This window comes from Apis laboriosa, unplaced genomic scaffold, assembly GCF_014066325.1.
Source record: "Apis laboriosa isolate Shangri-la unplaced genomic scaffold, ASM1406632v1 scaffold93_cov139, whole genome shotgun sequence".
NCBI lineage: Eukaryota > Metazoa > Arthropoda > Insecta > Hymenoptera > Apidae > Apis > Apis laboriosa.
This window is the reverse complement of record NW_025224820.1, coordinates 642981-670958: the sequence shown is the minus strand read 5'-3', so window position 1 is coordinate 670958 and position 27978 is coordinate 642981. Positions and strand designations below refer to the sequence as shown.

Here is a 27978-nt window from a genome sequence, read left to right as displayed (position 1 = left end):
AAAAATTTTCTTTAAAAATTTTGATAGTACTTGATAATATTTATAATAATATTTCATAATAAATATTACTTATAAATATTTAAAATATATATTTAAATAATTCTTTTCAAATTTTTATTAAAGCTCTTTAAAATTTAATTAACAAAGACATTATACAATTAAAAAATTATAGTTGTAATTATTTATATAAATAAAATGTTATTAAATTAATGTGATTATAATATAATAAAATTTAAATATTTATAAACTAGTAGTTCTTAATATTTTCGAAGCTACGAAACATTTTTGATCATAAGAAAAATTTACAAATTTATCAAAATCATTAAAAACATCAAGTTTTTATTATAAGATTATTATTATTAGAAATTATTATAATTATTAGAATTATTATTTATTATATTTATTTATTTATTATAAAAATTTTTAATTAAATAGTCTAACATTCGTGTTTCAAAAAAGAATTTTTCAAAGAAGAACATTAAAATACATTGATTAATAACAATTATTAATAAATCCTAATTCAGTTTAAATTCGCAATATTATCAATATAAAAATAATATTTTATATAATAAAACAATTATAAAATTTAAAATATACAATTTTTCAAAATTTAAAAATTAGATTAATAATTTTTTATTATAAAAAATTTTTAACAATTATTGTTAATATTTATGTATATATTATATATATATTATATATATTTTTAAATATTTTAGATTTTTAAATATGAATTAATATATTTAAGGATAAATACATATTGATGTCCATGATGATTTTATTTCCTATATTTTTAATCCAGTTATAGTTAGTTTTCTTTTTATATATAATGCCTGCCCTTATCGAGATTACATAGAGTTCCGTACTTTCTTTTCTAATCCATTTATATTCTTTACATTCTTCTCAGAACGATTAAGTTTTATCCCGGAAATGAAGCATTAAGATCACTGTCTATAATTAACGCTGCCATCAAAGAATCCCCTTCAAACAAAGAACGTTCTAACTATCTTCGTCAATAATGCAGATGCAAGATTTAGAGCGAGGTCAGCAATCGAATCTTCGATTTTTCGAGGTTTTGATGCATTTATATGTATTTTGAAGTCTTCTATCAATTTCGCTAATCGATGAAAGAAAAACATAAGAATTTTTAAGAAATTGTTATTTTATGCTAAAGACAAATTATTGAAATTAAATGTGAAAAAGAATTATTGAATAACATTTTTTTATAAATACTTTTAGAATTGATTTTTACATTGAATGAATTAAAAAGAATATGTTGCTTAAAGGAGTATGCTAATATATTCATTATATTGTAATATTAGTAAACATTAGTAAACATTAATAGACAATATGCTAAATAAACGTTTCAGCATTAGATTTTTATAAATTGTAGATAATTATTATATTAATTAATATATATATATATATATTATATATTATATATTATATATTATATTATATTAATTAGATTATTTTAATCTATAAATACAATTACTATTTTCCGAATTCTTGGTCATTCGAAAAATATTTTAAATAGATAATTAAATTGCTCTGTTTTGAAACATATATAATTTAATATAGTTTTTTAAAGAGTGAATTTGATAAAATATAAAGATTAAATTTTTTTTTAAAATTTAAGTAAAAAAAAATTCATGATCATTTTCTAAAAAAAAGAATTATTAAAAGTATTTATGGCACAAAACCATTAATTCAAAAAATATTTTAATTTAATTTCATTAATTTTTTAAACTTAATTTAAATTAAAACATAAAAAAGACCCTTATCTATATTTTATTCTTCTTTTATGTTCTAAAAAAAATTAAAATTGCAATATTTCTTAAATTAATAATACTTTATTATAAATGATTTAATAGATTTTTTTGTAGAATGCAATTGCATCGATTGATGTATTAAAAAGTAGAATTCCAATAATCTGGAATGCTGAGGAATTCCGCAATAACATATATATTGGATTATTGGATTATATCTTTTATACGATCGAAAGAAAAAAAAATAATACCAAAAAAAATCATATTTAGATGATATAAAAATGTTATTTGTTAACAAAAATAAAAAGATATATATAATATAAAATATACAAGGTATCTATTTTAAATATAATGAATTATTTTTAGAAAAAATATTATGAAAGAAATGTTTTATAAATATAAATTGTATAAAGAAATATATCATATAATGTTAATAATTTTTTGTAGATAGACATGTTGAATGTTAACTTTAATTTTTAAAAAAATGTTCATATATTTTTAAATATTAGTCTAAAAACTGAAAAAAATAATCTTTATCTTAGTATTCTTCAATAAATAATTTAATTCGTTTAATTTAAATTCGCATAATAGTTTTCTTATGTAATCACAAATTTTTGAGTGACCGAATATATAAAATATTAATATATTCAAGGAATATCTTTAGAGGATTGATTCTAAAAGAAGAATTGATTCTAAAATAAATACAAAAATTAATAAAAAAAAATGTTGTTTGAGACATATTTATTAAATTATAAGCAATTAAATTTGCATTAGACGAAGCAAGCAAGATCCAGATAAAATGAAACATCTTTATCTTTGTTACATTGCAATCTCGCTTTATATCCACTTTATGTTATATGCAAATTTAAATTGCTTATTTAATAAATTTAATTTAATAAATAAACTTCAATAAATATTTTTCTAGTAATTTTTGTTTTTATTTTTGTTTTTAGAATCAATTCTCTACTAAATATGTTACACTTTGTATATATACAATAAGTAATAATTTTCTCATTTTGAGAAAAATAATATTCGAAACTAATAGAAATATAAATTTAATATTATAATAACTTATAGCACATATATTTTTCCAGATTTGAAAAAATTAACGGAAAATATGAAATAATGTTTACTGTTTTATTTTTTTTTTAATTAACAAAAATATATTATTCTTTTTAATGATTATCATTAGAAAGTTTTTATTAATTATTAATTATTAATTAATATTTTTATTCTAGTAAAAATTTAATAAAATTTTTTAATTTTTATTCAATATAAATTTACAAATTTATTTGAAAATTTAATTTCAAATTAATTTTAATTTCAATGTAAGATATTAATTTCATTATTAATATTATTATAATTGGTAATATTATTATATTGATTTTTCTCAAATAAAACATGTTAAAATATAATTACATTGTATAAATATATATTAAAATCTTTTTTTCAGCAATGAAAATAATTCTGTATATACATAATATCTTTTATAATAGAAAATTTATTTTTGAAATCATATTTAAAGAAAAAAAGATGTACATATTTTCTTGTCCTCTAGATATGTGTAATTCCCTAATGCATTTGTTTGGCCAAGATACGCAAACTGCACGACAAATCTAGCCTTAAATTTGGCAACGAATAGCATGTCATGATTTATGTTAATCTTTGACTGTGGCTAGAACCGTTTCGATAGAATTACAGTGTAGCCAATCCTCTAGAATTAATTGGACAATGGCCTAGAATCAGATTCTGCTGCGTTTCTGAATATGTTAGATACTCCGAAGTGAAATATATTGAGAATAAATCAAAAGTTTATCGATATTTCTGGAAATTTTATATTCGGAAAAATTTAAAGACTTTTAATATAAAATATGAATAGTATTTATACAAATTAAGTTATTGAAGATTTAAAAAAATATTATATTTAAAAAAATAAATGCTTTTTTTTAGAAATATATTTTAGAATATTTTAAATTTCTGACATATTAAAAAACACAATTAAAAAATTAATTTTATAATTTTAATGTTTAATATTTTAATATTTTATAAAAAAATTTAATTTAAAGAAAATGTTAAAAATTGTATCAAGGCAATATTGATTTATTATTTAAAAAGAAAGTTAAATTAAAAATATTATATATTATGTACTATATTGTGTACTATTTTGATTTATTTAAAAAAATAAAATTTTCATATACATAATTGGAATAAAGTAAAATAGTTTTTTATTTTTTTGTAATTTTTTATTTTTTTTTATTAGAATAGACTAGTATATAGACTATATAGTATATAGACTATATATATATAGTATAAATGTAAAATATGGAGTTTTTAAAATGGCTTTTTTTTCTTTTTTCGAAGTTTTATATTCGTTGTAATTATAATAATTTCATTTCTAATATCATTTATATTATTTATTTTTTCTTTTAATAAGTTTAATGTCACATCAATATTATAGATTATTAGCGACTTTTTATTAGCGACAAAAATTTAAGATCAAAAAAAGTTAATTTTAAATTTGGATATTGATTTTATGAATAAATTTATATTTACGAAATAAGAATTATTTCATTTTGAATAATCTTCTTTAATTTATACGAATAAAAAAAAAATAACGTATGAGAAAAAAAGAAACGTATGAAAAAAAAAGTTATAATTTTATCCCAATTATGTATACATAAAATCTATTTTTTGAAATAAATAAAAAATAAACGGATCAAAAAATAGTATATATAATTTTTAATTAAAAATAAGCAAATATATTTGTAAAATTCCTTCTGAAACATAATACATATAATCTTATGTTTATTTTAAAATTTCATTTCTTATATGCATTTCTCTATCGATTCAAATTCAATTGATTTATCTATCTTTTTATCATCTCAGACATCGCTAAATGAAAACTGAATCAAACTCATGTAAATCATGAACTGTATTGGATGTTCGTTGTCCAAGAATTATTGTATCAATGAAAATCGATATTTCACAATTTCCAAAGCATTCTTTGATTGGCGGTTAAGCTAATCTAGAAACCAATAATTTTGTTTTTCGTAACTATCCGACATCAATTCTAATAAAGAAACGAAAAATGACTAGAATCTGAAACAGATCTTATTCCATTGGATTTTTTTACCAATCTACTTTCGAATTTCTCACAACTCATGAGAAATCATTTTGAACTATTTGATGTCCTATCATAAATCTAGCTTAAAATGTTAAATGCTAAAATATAATTGAAAATTGAACTTTTGTTTCACTATATAATATACATATGTGACAATAGGAATTGCTTATTGTATGCTAATAACCAAGTTCAAAGTCTGAAGTCACACGAATATTTTGATGCATACGAAATTCTATCTATAGAATTCGAATAAGTTTTAATGTTAAATCTGGAATTGAAAGCCAGAAATGATTAGCTTCAAAATTTCTCTTTAAAACAATTTATAAAATCATTCTTTTTGCTGAATTATAAGATAATTCTTAATTTATTTATCTCATGGATTAGATTTTAACTATCCGATATTTTTGAATTTTAAAATAAAATTAAAATTTTCATAAAAATTATTAGAATTTTTATTGATAAAACCTGAAAAGATAAGATCTTGTTATAAATAGAATTATATACGTTCGTTTTATTTAAATTATCCACAGTCTATTGTGTTCGTTGTTAAAAAATTTTATTTTAGAAAAGTTGAGAAAAACTTAGAGATTTGAAAGAAATATTGCAAATAAAAAGAAAGTTTATCATCTTAATTTTCATGATCATGTAAGTATATATAAATACATCCATTTCATCTGAATCGAAATATCCTAAAATATAAAAAATATTAATATATTTATATGGATTATTTTAGAAGCTAAAACAAATAAAAAATTGGTATATAAAAATATCGATATATTTATTAAGTACATATTCAGCGATAAGAGTTGCAATTTAAGTTAAGTGTTAGATAAATCAAGATAATAATAAAATGTGACAACAGAACGATCTCATTGCATTCACCTTTTTTTATCTTATTTTATTGATTCGCATTTATATATATATATATATATATATATATATATATACACATATATATGTTTTCTAAGATATTTTTAGGATATTGAAAATTTTAATATCAAATAAAGTTTATTTTGTAGGCGGCACATAGCAATAAAATAATAAAAATAATAATCAAGACCATTTTAGATGTGATCATAAAAACTCAGACAAGTTGTTGACAAGTCTTAGAATCAAATTCTAATTTAATTGCTTTTGCTTTTTCTCATTACTGTATTATTATTCAAATTATTCAAGTTCTTGTCTTTTCTTCTTTGTTCTTTCTTTTTTATCATTGTATTTATTTATTTAATGAATGAAACAAAAAAATTAGCTCACATTTTTATATGAGGAATTGAAAAAAATTGCTTACAGCTAGAATTTAATAAACGCAAATAATCAAAAGAAAAGAAAAATAAAGAAAAGAAGAAAATATTGGCTAAGTGTACAACATACCGTTGCTGTTTCTGCAAATACAGGGCTGTCTGGTTGATTTGTTCTCCAGTTTCACCGGCTGACCTTGACTTGGTAGGAAGGCCTCCCGTTTCTTGCTGGTGGCCTGGACGATCTGGTTGCCAGTTTGGCCTCCCTGTACTACCATTGTGCTCGTAGTCGAGCTCGTAGGGCACGAGGTGCCATTTACGGTGACCGAACATCCGGTAGTCGAACCTGTCGGCGACTGATATTCCTGAAGCAATACTCCTGTCGTCGGTACTACGTTGCCTGTCGAATTCGGTGATGAGAAGCTGTTGATCGTTAGCGTGGGCGCATTCCCGGTTACCAAGGATAGTTGAGGGGAGAAGCTATTCTGATGCAAGCCTCCTATTAGCGTGAAACGTTATGATATCAATAGAGTGATGATTTTCGGTTATAATAGTAAACTATATATTGAATTCAGAGATTGGATGGTTAAAAAAACTTTTTAGCTTAACATGCTTTTTCGGACACTTATCGCCATAGATTTTATGAATTGTTGAATTACCATTCGGATCATTTAATTAAATTTGGACAATTCATAAGTATACACTTGTGATATTTAAATTATTAAAATACAAAGATTATAGAAAATTATATTAAAATACAGATTATAGAAAAGACAAAAATTATAATTTTTTTTGTTATTACAAAAAATTAAAGATATTTAAAATGCTTAAATAATTTTAAATTATCACAAAAATTATTCATTATTATTTTTTTAAAATAAGAATTATGAAATTATATTTATTAATTATGGAATAGATTAATCTCTAATTAGTTAATATATATATTCATAAAAATATATATATTCATTTAAATTGCGTTATTGAAATATATATAAGAAATAATCTTAAAAGATTTTTTAAGATAAATAAATTTCTTTTTAAGCTAATATACGAGTACTTTTGCGATTCATTACATATAAAATCATCTTTTGTCTGATTGTATCAATTAAGAGACATCCTGTATTTTCATAAATATAATTATTTAAATTAATAATAAATTACATCGAATTCAAAAAAATTTCCGAAAGCAAATATAATTAAGAATCAAAGAAGGAGCATATATAAATTCTAAATCCTTAAAATTTCTTAAATCCTTTTTCATATCTGAGAATGTAAGATATTTGAAATTTGAATTTACGTTAATATGTCAGTATAAATACAACCTTAAAACACCCGATAAAATGTTGAATAACTTTGTGTAAACTTCCGCTGATCGAAAATTATTCTAGCATTTATGTGGAATTAGTCAACAATCAAGTATCGATTAAATTCTTTTCGAACTTGAATGCGTAATTTTTCGTTACATCATTTATTAATCAATAAAATTAAATGAGAAAAATTTCATAATTTTGCTATCTCTATAATCATAAAATAAATGAATCGAATAGAGTTTCTTCATTTGCTTCTCATGATTTCAATCTATTACTTATAAAATGATATCTTTTAAAAGTAACATTACATATTGCTAATAGCTGGTTAAAATTTATTTAAAATTTAAATCTTATATATATTAAAGCATCTTCGATATTTTTAAAGCAGTTATAAAAATTTATAATGTTCAAAATCAAACAATTTTAATTTAAATTTGGTAATAATATAATATTAAAGAAAATGAACGTTTGATATCTTTGAGTTATCGATTGGATTCTTTTAATTAAATTTTATTTCAAATTAATAATTATAGAAAACAGATATATAGACGATATATTTCAGACGAAACAAGCTTCATAAATATATTTTTCGTTTTTATTCGTCCATTGATATAGACAAAATTTGTGATACAAACACAAATTATAATAATTTTATAATCTAGAAAAAAATTTTGTTAAATCATTTTTTCTTAATTTTTTCAGAGTCATTATTATTTTTTTATGAAAAAAAATATATATATATTTTTTCGCATTTTGTAGCAGATGAAAAAATATATTTAAAGAAAGAAAGAAAGAGTAAGAATTACTATTTATATCAGAAAATGTATCTTTATTAATGAATATCATTTTGAACACATAACAATAGATGTTATTCTAATAATGTTATTCTAATAATTTATGTTATTCTAATAATTTCATTCAAAAGAATTATATTGTTCGTTTTCAAAATCATCTGAAGATCATTTCATATTTCATTTCATATTTTTTATATTATAGAAAACGAAAGAAGTATTTGTTTGGCTTGGGACTCCATTCAAAAATTTTTAACTTTTAAATATTTAAATTTTTTTTCATTAAAATGTTCTTCATTAAAATTTTAAAATGTTTTTCTTTTTTAAAATTCAGGATGTCATGAATTGTCAATTGAAAATTTTAGTAACTTGAAAATGAAAAAGAAAGAAAAGAACTCATATATATGAGTTTAAAACTATATATATATATAGTTTGATCGTATATATATATATATATATATATAATGAAATATATTTTATATATAATTAACAATAAATATTTACTTTCATAGAAATTTACTTTTATAGAAAATTTGAAATAAAAAAGAAAAATGAAAAAAAGTGTTGCATATTTCTTAAAATAATAATTATATAACAATTATATAACAGCTTATGTGCTGTCATTCTTATTGTAATTTAAAGTAATTTAAAATATTTTCATTATCATATTATATACTTTTATTATAAGTTAATAGAAAGTTAATAATGAGAAGTTGTTCTATTAATCCGGAAATATTTCTAGTAAAACCGAACTTCGGAGATTAATTTTAAAGCCGTATTAAAATTGAAGTTTCTATGCGAAAACCAGACAGATGCAATCCTAATTACAGGCAAAATTAAATTAAATTATTAATAAAAATAAAGTTTTGAATCTGAAGATTTTAACAGAAAAATATTAAAAATGTATTTTATTCAAATAATATGAAATAATATGTATAATATAAAATAAATATATAAAAATAAGAAAAAAATATATAAAAATTTTGATTTTAAATTCCCAAATTTTCAATACGAAATCTTTATTACAAATTTTAATTTTAATTCTATAGTGTTTTAAAATAATATATTATCTCATTTGTATAATTTTTTTTAAATTATTCTATTTTTTTAATCCATCCAATAATAAAAAAAAAAATATTCTTATTTCCTAATTGGACAAAACACTCACCATGATGAAGATGATGAAGACCGGTCAGATTAAGAGTATGCTGGGTGTGCTGCGTATGTTGGGTGTGTTGGGCGTGATGCAAACTTCCTACGTTCACACCAACACCTTGAAGACTGAGCGCCTGTTGACCTGGAGGAGCCAAACTAGCCAAATTCTTGGCCAGCAGCTCGAGCTGCGTTACAGGGACAGGACTGTACGGTGATCCAGGAGGTGGCGTGGGAGCACCCCAAGTGTAGCCACCTACTCCGACCCCAACAGCCGCGGAAAACACGCTTTCTGAAACTACAGAATCCAGCGATTAATCGATCTGCTATTCCAATTCCAAACCTTCTCTAATAGGAATGGGGCACTTTCAGAATCACATAGCCAGTTTGATCCAAGTCAATTATTTGCCCGATAAGATTGTATGTAAAATATGCACAAATTGCGAATTGTTTCTCAGCAATAATAAAAAATCTGTAATTATTTTTGTAGAAAATTTGTATGTTGAATTTTTTTTAAAAAAATAAACAGATTATAGTGAAAGTGAAAATTTAAAAATATTTAAAAACATCTACATTTTGTTTCTGTTTATGTGATTTTATTTGAATTTTAATTAGAATAGAATGGAAATAAGATAGAAGCAATAAAATTAATGAAATACAACTCTTTGTAAATTAAATATACAGTTTAATAGTAAATATTATAAATATTATAATTTTAATTCTTAATATCAAATAATATTTGACTTAATAATAATAATAAATAAAAAACATATTTATTATATAAGAATTATTAATCATTTTTAAGAATTAAATAAATATAAAGTTTAAAAAATAAACAAAAACGTAAAAAGAACATAAGTCATAAGTAACAATAGATATATATGAAATATAATTAAAAATGATAATAATAAATTCCGATTTTGTGTAAATTAATTAATTTAATTAATAATATATTCATATAGCGTATTTATTATACATTATATATCTATATACACTATATCTTTTTGATATTATTTAAATTTATCTAAATTGTAAATATTACAAAATTTTTATACAATATATTAATATATTAAGACATAAATTTTTTTTCTTATTTAAGCATATCATAAGCATAATTTATTTAAATATAATTTTATTATTGAAATTTAAATGATAACAGTTCTCAGATTAAATTTCAAAATTTATCTTCTAATTTGATATCGATTTTTGTAAATTATATTTAATAATATGTTTATAATTTTCGAAAGTACGAAGCAATTTTTTTTAAAGATAGTTTATATTTATTATCTTAAATTTCTTAAATTTATATAATAATAGTAAGTGAAAACAGAAACGTTTTATACAATGTAGTAATGAATGATTTTTTTCAATTATTATCAGTATCAATTATTACATTAAATAAAAAAACATGGCATTACAAGGATAAATCGTTTTCTAATTGTGAAAAAAAAACGATATTTATTTGATCATTTCGAATCTTTCAAATTCAATCTTAATCAAAATATTTTCATAACTTTAAGGAAAAAAGGAAAAAGGAATTAATATTCATATATTTGCAATTTATTTCAATTACTATTTTAAAATACTATTATTACTATGTACTATTATTTTTATTATTTTTTTTTACTAATGTAATATTTTTATTTTTATTCTATATTCTTGTTTTTTAGGTTAGTAAATATAATATATGTCTCGATTCAATTATTTATTTTTTTATTTCATTAAATATAAGATTAAATATTTATTCGAATAATTCCGATATTTTTAATATTATTTACTAACACAATGATATTGACAGCTTGATATTACAGCATATATTAACATATATCAAAGATTTCAAATCTCTACTCTTTAATACATTATGAATTTTCAATATTTAATATTTATGTACAAAATTACTTGAAAATTATAAGACAAATTGGTATCACACCCGTCATCCGATTATAATTGCTTAATCTAAATTAATTTCTAAGTTTAAATATATACAATATACAATATATAATATTTTATTAATAAAATACCATTCTAATAAGACGAAATTGTTTGAAATTATTTTTATTATTTATTTTATTATAATTAAAAACGAATATAATTTTTTCATAAATCTAATACATATATTATAAATTAATTAATTGTAAAATATCGATCCAATATAAAAAGTTTAGAAAAAAAGAATTTTATTTTTTTATTACAAAATTTTTTTATACAAAATTTTTAACTAAAGTTTTCTAAATAAAATTGAATAAAATTAAATTTTAAAAAAAAATATAATTCGTTAATAAAAAATATTTAATTGTAAATAATATTATTAACAAATGCATATTCCCAAATATTAAAATATTAAAATTTATATTGCTTTAAAATGTTATTTTTCTTTTAAATAAATTCAAATCAAATACATATTCATCTATATAAATGCATTTTTATTATTTTCTGATTATTTTAATTTTATATAATAAATTAATTTTATATATTATAATTTTCATTCTTTAATAATTTAATAATTTAAAAGAAAAAAGAACAATAGAATTTTCCAGTTAATCTTAAATCACTCAAACTAAATCATTACATATTCAAATTAATTCATATAGTTCATAAATAATAACGCTAAATCAATATTGCTTAATTCCATTTCACCGCATCAACGCAAAAAGACAGCCAATGAAAGATATTTGCTGCTAACTTTTAAAATCATCAATGAAATTCCGTCGAGTCAGACTCTTTCATTCTTACCAGTAATGCAAAAGACATGATTTTCTCGAACAAATAAAAAAAAAGAAAAAAAAAAGAAACGAAAAAAAAGATAATAAGCGACCAGAAATGCAATTCTAACAATTTGACTTTGACTTCAACTGAGTTTTGATCGTAAATCAACCACTTAGATCTTTTCTCGATAATGTTTGCGTCTTCGTGTCTGCAACCAGCCTAGATTCCGTTATTTTTCATTTATCTTTAGACAGTTACATTTTCTGATTTTCTGAACGATTAGTCCATCCGCACTTATCGTCTCTATATGCTTATATAAATATTAAAGTCAACGTGTGATGCGTATTCCTATAAGCTTATTAAAATTTATCGCATTAGTTCTTTGCTGCTTTCGATAAATATGCAATAAACGACCGGTCAAACGGATAAATGGAAAATCTATGCAAATTCATTTAAATCAAATGCAACACTTGCGCAGAATGTTGAAGAGAAATAGATAGAGGAAGTAGAGGATGAAAATTGAATAAAGGAAAATGAGCGATTTTTTTTTTTCTTTTATTTCTATATTGAATAATTTTTTTGATTTGGAAAGTAAAAAAAAAAACACTTTGAAATGATTCGTTTGGATTCTAGAAGAATCAAAGATTGTTTTATAGTGATTGGATAAAATTTTTACAACTTTCAGCTATTAGATTTGAGAAAAAAAATATTTATAATATGGGGAATTTTTGTATAATGTGAATGAAGTGTTATAGAATGATTGCGTTTTTGAGAAATTTAACTTTTTTATTACTCCTATTCTTAGTTATTTTATTCTTTAATCATTCCTCAATAATTAAGGAATTAAAAGTTACTCTAGACAAATCAACTCCAGTTAGATTATTATGAATATATATTTTTAAATATAAATATGGAATAAAATATATTTAACAGAAATTATATAATACTTCAAAAAAAAAAATAAAAAATCTAGAAAAATAAAAAATTATTAAATCCAACGATAAAAAATGGCAATTCTAATGACGAATTAATTCATTTTTTTTGTTTAGAAGATTAAGGATAAATTTATTAGATATGAAGAAAATTATGTTCAATATTTATTTTATAAATAAGATATATTACAATTGCCAAAAATCGTCAATTTTTAAATAATTATAGAAATATAGAATTTTTTCCACAGAATATTTAACACATTTAACATATTAAACCAGAATTTTTATTTTTTTATTAATTGTAATTATTTAATATATGTTTAAATATTATAATATAAAAGTGATATCTATTCAAATATATATATTGGAAATATTTTTGATATTAAAAAAGAATGCATATGTATAATATATATGTATAATATATATGTATATAATCATTATATTCTTATATTTTTTAGAATTACATAAATTAAAAGAAAACTAAATGTAGCAAAATCTCTTAAGAGGAATAAAATAATTTTGGACTGAATAATGAAAATTTCAAACATATAACTTATAATATTAGATTACAATGCTTACGAATTGAAATTCAAGTAGAATGATAAATTACAGACAAATTTAATTATATAATATAAATAAAAGTAATTTTTTTATAAAAATATAAATATTCCTATATATTATTTTTATTTGATATAATATTTTTATTTGATAAAATAATAATAATATTAATGATAAAAACATATATAATATAATATAATAATTAATATTATATTATATTAATATAATAATATAATAATATTTTTTCCAGTAATTCATATAATCCATATTATTTTTTTTTAAAAATCTCAAGTAATTTCAAAATTGATTTATTTTATTGATTTATTTATTTTCTATGTATTTTAACATTTAGAAATCATTCGACTTGAAAAAAAAATACGAAATAAAAAAGAATTTTAATTACTAAGATATATTAAACTAATTTTATAATATTGTATAAAACAAAAAAGTCTGATATCATGTAAAATTCTATTTTATAAAATAATTTATTTCATTCTATTAATCATCAAATAGATATTTTATCTTAGCAATTCACTGATGATACTTCTGAATGTCTATTATTCACTTACCTGTTCGTTCTGCTAAAAATTCGCAGCGTGAACAAAAAAGATATAAAAATTATTAATAAAAAATATTGTTTTAAACTTATAAACACTTAATTATATGTTCTTCATTTAATTAAAAAAAGAAAAAAATTTATATAATTTTATTTTAAATTAATATGAAATAATAATATGAAAATAATATAAAATGACTGAAATAATTTAATTTTGTCTCGTATCAAAAATTATTTAAAAATAATTCAATCTTAATTTCAAAAAAAATATTATTTTTACTATGCTATTCTTGCAATAAATATATATAATAAAATAATAATTAAAATAATTCATTACTATTTATTTTTATTATTTATTTTTTATTCTGAAACATTTGTTTTATAAAGGAGGATAAAGATTTCTTTTATTTCAAATAAAATCTAAATATAATTCTAACATTTTCACTAAGATGATATTATTTGTAAATATTATTTAGTAAATCCTACAAAAAAAACATGATTGTGTACAACAATCCTAAATTCAAGAAGAAGAAATCATTATCCTTCATAAATCCAAAAACTAAACCCAATAACATTTATCCCCTCCAAAACAAAATCGCGAACCCATTCGATTTTACTTATAGGCTTTCAAATGATCTGCTTGAAAAACATGATGCGAAAGCGCATGCGTTCTCGCCACGCGATGCGAAGTGAACTCTCGCGTGGATTTGAATCGCGGGCAAGGATAATTGAAATCTTGCCCACGGTTCGAGATTCGATTTTAGACAACGGACCAGAACGTTAAGAAGGAATCGAGCCATGTTTTCGAGTCTTATTTCTGCCGGTACACCAGCAACTCATCTCTTTTCTCTTTTGGCAGTTCTTCCTGCAACCAATAAATTTGTCCCGTCTCTCTTTTACTCTTGCTCCCACTTCGAAAATCTCATCGTTTTTTTTTTCGGACACATGATCTTCGCAAACGGCGTTTTGGATTACATCTCGAACAATGAGCTCGTTAAGAGTGAAAGAGATTGGAAAGACGAAATTTGCCATTCTTGTCATCTTGCGACTTTCAGCCTCTTTTCTGTTTATCTTTATCTGTCTCTTTTTCTTGTGATATTTCAGTGCGAAATTCGTGATCTTTCTCCCTTGTGGCGCATGATGAACCAGTCAGGATATAGAGAACGTGCACGTTGCGATGGAATTCTATTTAGCCGAGCATTTTTGTCCCCTTACGCCTGCCCACTATCGGGCCCCTTCATTCACCACCTTTAATTGCATAATTGCGCCATTGTGCGAATTGGGAGGGGCCCCTGTGAAAGGCCAGTCCCGCTGAGGGAGACCTTTCGAAGTGAAAAAAATGCTGAGAGGGCCCCCTCCATGAAATGATTCTCGAAGCTAGGTAGGGATTATCTTAGAAGATTACGATTTTTACTTGGAGGTCAATATGACAATTAATATAATATAATTAGTATAATTTTAATTAGTTGATTTCGAATCTGCTTTTCATTTCTTTTAACAGAGATTCGAATATTGATAATAAAATAGATAATAATGAGATAGAAATTTTATAACTTAAAAATGACAGTTTTTAATAAATTCAGAAAAATTTGAAATGCAGTAAGTATATTAAATATAGTAATAGAGAAAATAATTTTTTTTTATTGCCAAAAGAAGAATTCATATAGCTGATTACTGAAACTTGTAAAAAGTGAATTTTCATATAATTATGATTATTTAAATAAACTTATTTTTAATTGAGAGATTTTTATCTTTTTGTAATATATAATAGTTCCAAAATATATATTCTAGAATACAAAAAAGTTAGATATGCTATTTTATATATTAATTTTTATATATATATTTTATATATATTTATATATATATTAATTTTTATTTTATATATTAATTTTTTCGATAATCAATTATTTGAATAATTAAATTTTAAATAATTTATATTCGGATAATCGATATTCCATTGTATATATATATATATATATATTTATATTTATATATATTATATATATAAATTTTATATATATATATATTTTAATATTATATATACATATATAAATATTTACAAATATATATATATATATTTGTAAATATTTAAAATATTATATTAAATTATAAAATCTATAATGTTGTACTAAATATTATAGTAAAAATTTTCAAAATAGATACACAGATATTATAATTCATAATATAAAAAATTTGAACTTTAAATATTTACTGTAAAATGTTATTTTGTTCTGATAAAAAATTTATTTATCAAAATTTATCTTTTCAATTCAATATATTTTAATTTCATTTTCTATAAAATGTAATATAATTAAAAAAATTAATGAAATACAAACATCAAATGGTATATAGTTAGTATAAAAATAAGGTATCTAAATTTAAAATATTGAATCATATAAAAAAAATGTTAAAATATAAAAAATTTAAATGAATGCTTAATTATTTTTTAATATTTTTTTTTCAGTTTTTTTTTCTTCCTTGAAAGAACCTTCCTTGAAATACAATAAAAAAATTATTTTCTTGTATTCATTAAATGAGTTTTATATATTTACTATGTTTAACAATCTAGATATATCTTTACTTTTTCACATACTAATTATCTCATCGCAAAAATAGAACGTTTTACAATTTCTTCAAAATAAAATAAATTTCAAAATAATAAATAAAAATAAGAAGCAATATAGATGCAAAAGTAAAATATAAAAGACTTTTATTTAAAACATCTTATCTAATTTATAAAAATTTATAAAATTTAATTAATTCTATTATCATCCATGATAAAAAAATTATTTCTGGAATTTATTTTTTTAACATACATCTTATATTTGAATAATTTGCTTTATACATGTATGTTTTATTTTTTTTTTAGAAATATTTTTTATAATAATGTTTAGAAATATTTTTTTAGTTCATTTTTGTTATGTCAATTTATATAAATATTTTATATGTGCAAATGAAAGTATTTATTTTTAAGAATTATAATATAACTTTATATATATCAATATAAATAATATTTTGTTTCTCAAATAATGAAACAAATTAATAATAATAATAATATATAATAATTTATAATAATTATAATATAATTACTTATAATTAATTAATAATAAATATAATATAATTAATATTAATATAATATAATAATTATATAATATAAAATTATATTATTATATAAAAATATAATAATTAATATTATATAATTGTATAAAATATATAATAATAATAATAATAATATATAATAATTTATAATAATTATAATATATTTACATAATAATTATATAATAATTAATATTACATAATTAATTTATATTATTATTTATATTATTATAATATAAATAATATTATATATAATAATATATTTAATAATAATATTAAAAGTAATAATGAAATTAATAAGATAAATTATAAATAAAAATAAGAAATCGCAATGTTTTTACTGCAATAATTTTGAAAATTAATATTAATATAATAACATTTGATAATGCAAGCACTAATTATTGGAATTAATTTTATATATTCTAACATGATCATTAATATAACAATATTACAATATTACATAAAAATATTTTATAATTATCAATAAATCAGCGTCAACTAACAAAGAAATTTCATTAAAACGCTATGTTAATATTTAATCGTAATAATTAAAATTTTGCAATGACTCAAATGTATCGAATTTGTTTTGTTTAATTATATTATAATTAATATAATTTTCATAATCAATATGATAAATATTTAAAAAAATTTATTAAAAAATTTTTCTTCGTGTAAAATATAATAAAATTATATAAAATATAATTATATAAAATTATTATATAAAAAAAATAATAATTATATAAAAATTATATAAATTATAACAAACAGAAATATTTCGATATTCAACTTGAACATATTAAAATTCATTTTTTAACTATAGGATTTTTATGTATTTAAGTATCTATGAATTAAAAAATTAAAATTACATGTAATTATTATATATATATATATAATATATTCATTTTTAAACTATAGGATTTTTATGTATTTAAGTATCTATGAATTAAAAAATTAAAATTACATGTAATTATTATATATATATATATATAATAATTACATGTAATTTTAATTATAATTAAATATATATATATATATACTCGATTCTATTATATATTTTTATATATCTATAATTATTATATATAAATTTTTCATTTCGTAAGATAAATAAATTTTAACAAATAAAACAAGGTACTTCATATTTATTTATTCACATTATTTGTTTTGAAATTAAATTTTCTAAAATTTTTTAAAATAAAGGAAAATTTGTATCCCAATCACATATACACGAATCAAGTAGGACACAATCAAAGAAACAGTTAAAGAGAAATATCTTCCTGTAGCAAAATTCAAAATGAGCAAAAAATGAAGACAATGACCTCGCGAATTTGCACAATTGAAACTACGTTTCCTTCGATTAACCTTCTACCCTAATTTCCTCTCAAAATTTTCCATTATTCGTATTATTCGTAAGCAGCTGCAGCAGGTGATGCGCGGTCCGACAATCATTAATGTCCTGTGAATATTATTTCATTTAGATCACATCTCTCGTCGGACAAATTATTACCACGCATGTGTTTCAAGAGTCTCGCATCTCCCGAGGCTTCTATACAAGCATCGACGTATCGAGGCTACAGCTGGCCTTCCCGCCACTCAAATTTATTTCCTCGGAAACGATCGATCTTTTCATTTCGCATTGCGATAGAGACGCCCGCATTCGCTTAATAGTTATTGATTTTCTCACTTTTTAATCGATCCTGATATTGTATATTAAAAGAGAATCGTCTATCGATCAACTCTATTTTTCATTTTCTCCATTAAATATTAACGTTTTTTTTTAAACAATTAATATAATATGTTATATAAATGGGGGAAGTAAAAATTCATCAGTATTGGACAATTATGGGACTAAAGAGTAATAGGTTAAAAGATTGATGATTTTTCTTAATTTTCAAGTTATTCTGTATTTAAATATTTATTTGAAAATTCATAATATATCAAATGATTAAAAATCGAAATCAATACATATGATATTATGATATCAAGTTGTATAAATATCATAATAATTATATAAAAATATTGAAACAAATCGACTTTTTGAATATTTAATTCTTTCGCTATCACACATCATATATATAGTACACTAATTTTCTCCTATAATCTAATATTACATATATGATGGATATTGTATTTAAAATTTTTTTTAACATAAATGCATAATATTTATTTACTATTATATTAAATATATTTTTATATATAACTGATAATAATAAACTATTTTTATTTGACATTGCAATATCATTTTTGATTATTTTAAATTTTCTTTTCAATTGACAAAAATCATTAGACGACAGATTTTGAATTAATGTTGTGATTTTTTTCTGATGAATGATGAAAAGATTAATTAATAGAAATCAAATTTCAAGATTATACATATTGTACTAATCAAATGTAAGAAACAAGAATTGTAAATAAAAATAGCAATTTTAAAATAATAATAGATATAAAATTAGAAATCGAATTACACCAATTTTTTCCGAAATATAACTTATTAAGATTCTAAACGAATAAATATAACGATTCTATCGAATAAATATTTTCGATATTTTTTTTAATAGCTAGAAAATTTTGTATACAATGATTCAAATATATCAAATGTTTACAATATCATGATTTTTGTTATTAATATAAAAATCTATATTATTTGAAAATGGTCCATTATTTATGAAATCATTTAGTATGAAATTTAATTCACATAATAAATGTAATATTATTATAATTTTATTTTGCAGGATAATATATATAAATTATAACATTTTTTAACAAGTCTTATAGTTTTGTCACATTTAATTTAATTAATATTAATCGGCTGATAATAATATTCAGCTATATTTAGGTTATTTGTTTCTTTTTTTTTTTTTTGATAAAATTAAATAAAACTGTAACATCATTTGATAATAGTATCAAATTAAAAAATTAAATAATTATAAATAATAGTAATATTAAATTTCAATAATTATATTATTATTAACAAAAACATAACTTTTTTAAGAAACTATTCAATATTTTCTTTTTTATTTTATATCTTTTTTATTATATATTACAAAGAAAATTTTTTAGAAAATTGCAGATATTAAAAACAACCGATTCTTTTTATCTTGAAATCCACATATTTCTCTATGACATAATTTTTAAAATTAACATGTTCATTTAGAAGTAATAAATTAATAGAGTATAAATATAAAAAAAATTCGCCAGTTTGTCAAGAAAAAAATAAAAATAAAAATTTTAAACAAATATATTTGTTATAGTATGTTATAGGATAAAATTTTTAAACATGAGTTAAGTTTTTTGTGAAATAATTTTTTGTGAATAAACATGAAAAGGAAACATAATTGAAATATTTATTTTTTATGCTAGGATGAGAGTTAATTAAAAATTTAATTAAAACATCATTGTCTTTTCTTTTCAAAATCTTTTAAAAATCTTTTAAAAATATTACAAAGTTACAAATTACAATGGACGAAATTAATGATTCTCCTATCGTTAAGTTTTTTTAAAACTTGAAATTAAACAGAACAGAAAATATTTTCAATTTTTTATCTTAAATATTATATAATAAGGTAATAATATTATATATGTTATATATGTATATAAGGTTAATTTCCTTAAATCATTTTCATTCATTTCATTGTTTTCAAAAATTATCAATAATTAGTATATAATAAAATATAAAATAAAATAAAATAAAATAAAAGTTTAAAAAATTCATATAATACGGAAATCACTGCGTGCGAAAAAATCGATGAAAACGTGTAATATAAATGACGGCATTTACATGAGAATAATACAAGAGGAAACGAATAAAATTTTTTAAAGTTTGAAAAATTGTTTAAAATAGGAAATAATGAGGAAACAAACGCATCTCAGAGATAGAAATCTATATGCAAAATTCAATATAATTTTTTTTGCAAATCTGACAAAAATAATGTTTCGTAGAAACTGATCAGATGATCAGAAACTTTATTGAAATTGTGTGATTTTTTATACAAACGACGAAATAATGAATAATATATATAATCTGTGATTATCAAATTAAGATTATAAAGCCTCATCTAAATTTCTATGAAAGATAAATCCGAAGATTATTCGTAAACATATGGAAACAATTCGCATATATTATCCGCGGATAATATACAAATAATTGAAAATAAAACAAAAACTCAAAACAGTCTGACAAATTTTATCTTTGATTAAAAACAAGAGACAATATCTATAGATAAATACAAAATAAGCATATATCTAAATAAAATATTAAACTATTTTTGTAAATATCTTAACGTTACAAGTAATCTTATAGAAACAAGAATTGTATAAAAATTAATATTTTTAATTAATTAATTAATTAATATTTTTCTGGACCATTTTTGGACCAACTTTTTATAATATGATTTCAAAATTATTTTTAGACATTCTTACAAAATTCTTAAATTCGAAATTGTCTAGATTTAATTATTTGAAGAAATTATTTCCATACCAATAAAACTGATTAAAAATCTACATCTTTGCAATTGTTTAATAATTCTTTGTTTTTTTTCTATATATAGAAAAACAGATATATCTTATAAATTATATCAACATAGAATGATTCAAAGATTAAAGACGATTAATGTAAAGATTATTAGATGTAGATATATTATTGTCTACATATATTATCCGCAAACAATCAGATGATGACGCCAGAAATTTTATGTATTTATATAGCAATTAATTTATTAGTATCTGTTTTTGAAATATTTAAAACTTATTGATCGTTAAATTAGCACAAAGATAATTACAAGCAGATATAATATATATTTATATTAATATTCGAACTTGTTTTTATCTTTTTTATTATACTATATGCAAAAAGATTATTTAAATATTGTATAGCTTGATATGAAAATAAATTGATGAATGAATATTTATTTATAAAATTTAAACAAAGAAATTTAAAAAAAGAATTTTATATTTTTATAATATCTTATTAATATTTGAAAATTAAAAGAAAAGAAATATTTTATTTTATAGAAAAATATGTTTTATAAAATTTCGTAATTATAAAATTTTTTAATATACAAATTTTTTTACATTTTAGATTAAATATATTAGATGTAATTATTTCTTTATATTTTCATATGTTTTAAATAACAAGATATTTAAACAATTTTATAATATAGAAAGTAATAAATTTAGAGATAAAGCAATGTTCAAATATTAATAATGAATAGATGTTGATTTTTTAATAGAATTAAAACTAGTACGATATTTATTTAAACTAGTACGATATTCATTTAAATAAGATCAAAAAATTATATTTTTACTCTATTTGAAAGAAATGAAAAATAAATTTTATGTTTTATTACTTTAATGATATTAAAAATTAAATTTGAATTAAATATTAATATTTCTTATATAATTTCTAAATTGAATATTTTTAAAGCTATTGCAATTAGTTAGTCATTAATTAAAATTATTCCAACTTTAGATAAAAAGTTAAAAGATTCGATTTTGATAATTTAATATTATTATTATATTAATGTTAATTATTTATTCTATTATTCTAATAATAAATTAATATTAGTTATATTAATATTACTTATATTAATGAATATTATTTATATTAATGAAAATAAATACATATTTAATTAATATTAATCAAATACATTATCTGTTGTACAAACTGAAATATAAATAATATTTTTTTATGATAAATAGTTTATAAAATATATGATTAAATATAAAATATTATGATAAATAGTAATAAAATATATTTTCCATATATTGCAATTTAATAATACAATTGAAGAAAAGAAATATGTGATAGAAGAAACGTGAAAATAGTTTAAAAAAATAAAAATAACATTGTAAGTTTTTATACGTACATACGCAAGTCACGAAACGGTTCGAAAAGCGCAACAGCCGGAAGTATAGACCAAGAGCATAAACACCATATACATAACACAAGAGCGTGGACAACACACATCCAATCACAACAGAGGTGCGAATCCGACTGGTCACGAACAATGAACAAAATGTCGACGATCTAAGCCGATGGAATCCGTAAATATCCGAATTTTCACGACAACTTTACGTGGCTACGAGTATTCGTAGGTATACTTTATTGTACGAAAAGTACAATGTACAACAGTACAAGTATTCCGAGAATCGTGATAATAAAAGTTTTTGGAAAGAGACGTAAAAAAAAAGCAAATTTATGTAAAAACATATGGAGCATAGAAATATAAATATTATGATTGTATAAAATAGGTGTATAATGTCGTAATAAGTTACAATTGGAAACTTTATTACTAGATTACTATTTATTACTATAACTAAATATTATATTTTCAATTTTATTATTCTTTAATCGTTAAATAGCATTTTTCCTTCACTTGTAATATTTTGATTTATTTTAATTTTTAAAACAGAAAATTATTATTTATTTAAAATTATAACTTGAAATTATATTTGATTGAAAAATGGAATATTTACCATTTATTGTATATATAATATATTAATTTTAATGTATTTTAATTAAAATATAATGTAATATGATACTATACATGCATATAATTTAACGAAAGCATAATGACATTAATATTATTTATCATATTAAAAATTTTTTGAAATTAATATATATATATTAATATTCTTGCATTATAATTGCATTATAATCTTGCATTAAAATATTATAATATAAAATAACTAAAATTATAATATTAATAATTAAAATTAACAAATATTGAGAAAAAAATAGTAAATTTTTGAAATATACAAAAATCAAATCATTAAATATTTATTGTTTAACAAAATAGCATTTAATATAAAAAGAAAAAAGTACAAATATTTGTGTAAAATCTATATAGTATGATCTATATATAAATCTGAAAAAGTAAATGATTGAAAAGTGATCAATATAATTCAATTTAGAAAAATAAAGAAAGAAAGAAAAATAGTGTGAAAGAAAGAAAAATATGTTAAAAAAAATAAAACTTGTAAACCATTAAATAAATTATATAGGTATAATTATAATTGAATAAAATAATAATAAAGTAACAAAAAAATCTAATTTATGTTTTAATATTCGTTTTAATTAACATTAATGATTCTATTATATATATTTTTTTTTGTAATAATTACTGTTACAATATAAAATTAATAATAATAAATATATAATAAATAATAATAAATAATAATAATAATAATGATAATGATAATGATAATGATAATGATAATGATAATGATAATGATAATGATGATGATAATAATAATAATAATAATAATAATAATAATAATAATAATAATAATAATATTCTTTTTAAAGACAAAAATTAATGATTTTATTCTATTACAAATTGTGATATACTAAAATTATAATAATATGTTTAAAACGAATCTATTATTATTATTATTATTATATATCATAAAATCAATAAGAATTTTTTCTATTATTTATATATTTATATATATTTATTATAACTTATTATAATATATTTATTATAACTTTTTTATCAATTAAATTTAAACAAAAATGTTTATATATATTATATAAATATAATATACATTTATATAATAATATTATATAAATGTTTTTAAATATTATATAATTTTTTAAATATTCGAATCAATTTTTGTCAAATCGATATATAACTATCGAAACTAGTATATTAAAAATAACACTCAACAAGTCGTAAAAAGATCAATCGAGGCATTTGACTCACAACAAGAAGACAAAGTGACAAAGAGAAAAAGAAAAAGAGAACGATTAAACAAGGAGGATAAAATAAATAGAAATCGTTGTAAACTTACCCTTGTGTGTTGTCGCGTGATAAGCTCGTGCAGGTGTGGGTGGTCCAGGGGTGGCGGGAGTGGCTGCGACGTAACTGCCCCCGCCACCCCCAGGGAATAACGAATACAGCCCGTAACGACTCACACCTGTAACACCATTTAGACAGAGAATTTACTTTTTACACCCGTGATCTCATGACCGTTGGCACGGCAACCGAGCATTTCGATTAAATAGACCGATGAGAATTATTTTTAACGATTTAAATATCACTGATAATATATTCTTTTCAAAATGAAAATATCGAATTTTTTCCTAACTCTCTGGTGATTATTATTTGATTAATCAAAAAAACTTTAATCGAGAGAATAAGAAAATTTATCAGCGAATAAATGGAATAAATAAAATATAGAAATATTGATTGAATTCTAAATACTTTTTGAATTGTGGAATAAAAATTGATTGGAAGATTATTAATTCATTAAGGTTATAAAGTTTTTAACATTATTTGAATGATTTAATAAAAATTTGATATTTCGTGGAAATGAATAAAATAAAAATAAATTATATCTCTCATATCATTTGAATGAATAAAAAATAATTCATATCTACATTCTTAATTAATTATTTTAGCATTCATATTTATAATAAACATAAATATAATAAATGAAAATATAAATAAAATTATGAATTGTTATATATTGTAATATAAAATAATAAGAAATAATATCAGTATTATAAATAATAAAATTTTTTATAATTCTACATAATAATTTGGATATTGCATATGATATTTAGTTTTAGTGATTATTTTAAAATCAGATTTTCAATTTTGTATATAATTTTCAATTACTCAATGAAGTAAATAATTTAAAACTAAATAAAACATAAACTATAACAGTATATACACGAAGAAATATAATTCATATCAATTCGTATCAACATACGAAGAAAGTTAATATCTCCTATAAAAATCTTCCTATAAAAATTTTTTATTTTTAATAAAAGAATTTGAAATTTTTAATCAATTATACCATATTAATTTTTATTATCATTGTAATATTAACAAATTTTGACAAGTTGGCTTAATAAAAAATGAATTGCATTGAAGATTAAAAGAAATTTCACTTAAATTAAAATTTAATGAAAAAAAATTAATATATGTGCAACTATTAAATCGGAAAATTTATAAAATATTTTTATAATAAATGTTAATATTAAAAAATCAAAATATTCTAAAAAAAATTTACTTTTGCCGAAACCCGGGATTGAACCGGGGACATTTAGATCTTCAGTCTAACGCTCTCCCAACTGAGCTATTTCGGCTTTTGAAAGGTATTTATTATATCTAACTTATCAATGTTTATACATAAGATTGAAAAAAAATTTCTTTGGAAATAAAACTTAGAAGTAAATATAAAAAAATACTTAAATATATTAGCAATATATTTTCCTAAATAAATTATTTCAATTCTTATAAAATATTATCTTATAAATTTGATTTTCGAGTATTTGCTTGTGAAATTAAATATGAAATATTTAATAATAATATTAAAATAAAAAAAAATATTTTGCCGAAACCCGGGATTGAACCGGGGACCTTTAGATCTTCAGTCTAACGCTCTCCCAACTGAGCTATTTCGGCCCACGGCGACGTACTACCATATAATTAGAATTCATGATCTAATTATAAAATTATAAAATAATATAAAATATTTTAATATAGATAATGAAAATGAAAACAGATTATTTATTCATTCATTTATTTATTTATTTATTTATTTATTTAAACAAAATAAATAAAAATATTTACTTTTAACACTAGATTTACAGAACTCGTCAATTTGACGGGTTTTCAATTTTATGCTTAAAAATTCTGATTATGCAAATATTATTCTTTAAACATTATATATTAGTTTTTATATATTTCAAATATATATATTACATATTTCAAATATATATTTTTATTCGTTTTCTCTGAAACATTTATATTTTATTATTTCTAGATATTATATACCTATTTTTATGAAAATCCATCAATTTGAGTTAATATAGATCAATTATTGCGAAATAACAAAAATGAAATAACAATGAATAAGAAAAAATAACACCAAGCAAATGACGACTGTTTAGCAATAAATACATAATCAAACAAGTTATTTATAATTGTGATATAATAACAAATAATCCCTTTAACGGTGAATTTTGCAGAAAAAAAAATGATTTTTGTAAATGAATCTGTCTTATTATTTTATAAAACAATGTGAGAGATAATTTCAGTACGTTTTGTAAAAAAAAAAAAATAAATGCTATTTGGAAGCTTAGCAAAACTTTATTTTCATAAGTGAAGATTTTAATTTTTCAAGATATTTTCAAAATTTATCCAAAAAAATATATTATTTTACATTTATATTATTATGGACAAATCTTCAAAAGATGGAATTGATAAAAAAGAATAATAAGAAAAATAAAAAGAATAACCAGTATAAATGAAGACTAATTTGGATCGGATTCTGATATAAACGAATTATGCGAAAGCGAGGAACAATTTGACAATATAAACGAAATTGAATATTCTCACAATAGTGGGAATGAATTATTTAAAATTATCATAATACATACCGTAAAAGAAAAAGAATGCGTATTATTTCAGATATTGAAAGCGAAAGTGAAATAAAAGATGCTGATAATAAAGAAAATATTATGAAAGCAGTGATCCCGTAGATGGCCCCTTCATGTTTTATAATTGTTTTTAGATTTGGCAGCCATCAATGCCTGGATTATTATACAAAGAGACCACTGGAGTAAACAAAATTCGAAAGAATTTTCTTTTTTAATTAGCTAAAGAATTGGGCAGTGACCATAAAGATGAACAAAATAGCTTTAATTTGCATTGAATAAATCTAACAAGTATATATGCGGAAAATATACATCCTAGATAGAGTTTATATGTAAAAAATTTATTCATTCATTTATTTATT

General features: G+C 19.9%; 1 protein-coding gene and 2 non-coding genes across 8 annotated transcripts in view; all 3 read right to left on the bottom strand.

Annotated features, from left to right (window-relative positions):
* LOC122719684 overlaps positions 1-27978 on the bottom strand; it is a 312904-nt gene that overhangs the window by 71587 nt on the left and 213339 nt on the right. For 5 of the 6 annotated variants that reach the window (XM_043945705.1, XM_043945707.1, XM_043945709.1 and 2 more), the window contains 4 exons: positions 25021-25146; positions 14150-14161; positions 9401-9682; positions 6265-6630 (listed from right to left, as the gene is read on the bottom strand). In XM_043945705.1, the coding sequence (XP_043801640.1) occupies positions 6265-6630; positions 9401-9682; positions 14150-14161; positions 25021-25146 (786 nt within the window). The remainder of the gene's footprint in view (positions 1-6264; positions 6631-9400; positions 9683-14149; positions 14162-25020; positions 25147-27978) is intronic. The other variant, XM_043945708.1, reaches the window with a different exon arrangement.
* Positions 26251-26323, bottom strand: Trnaf-gaa. Its single transcript has one exon. It is a non-coding gene; the product is annotated as a tRNA-Phe (tRNA).
* On the bottom strand, positions 26570-26642 carry Trnaf-gaa. The gene has a single exon. It is a non-coding gene; the product is annotated as a tRNA-Phe (tRNA).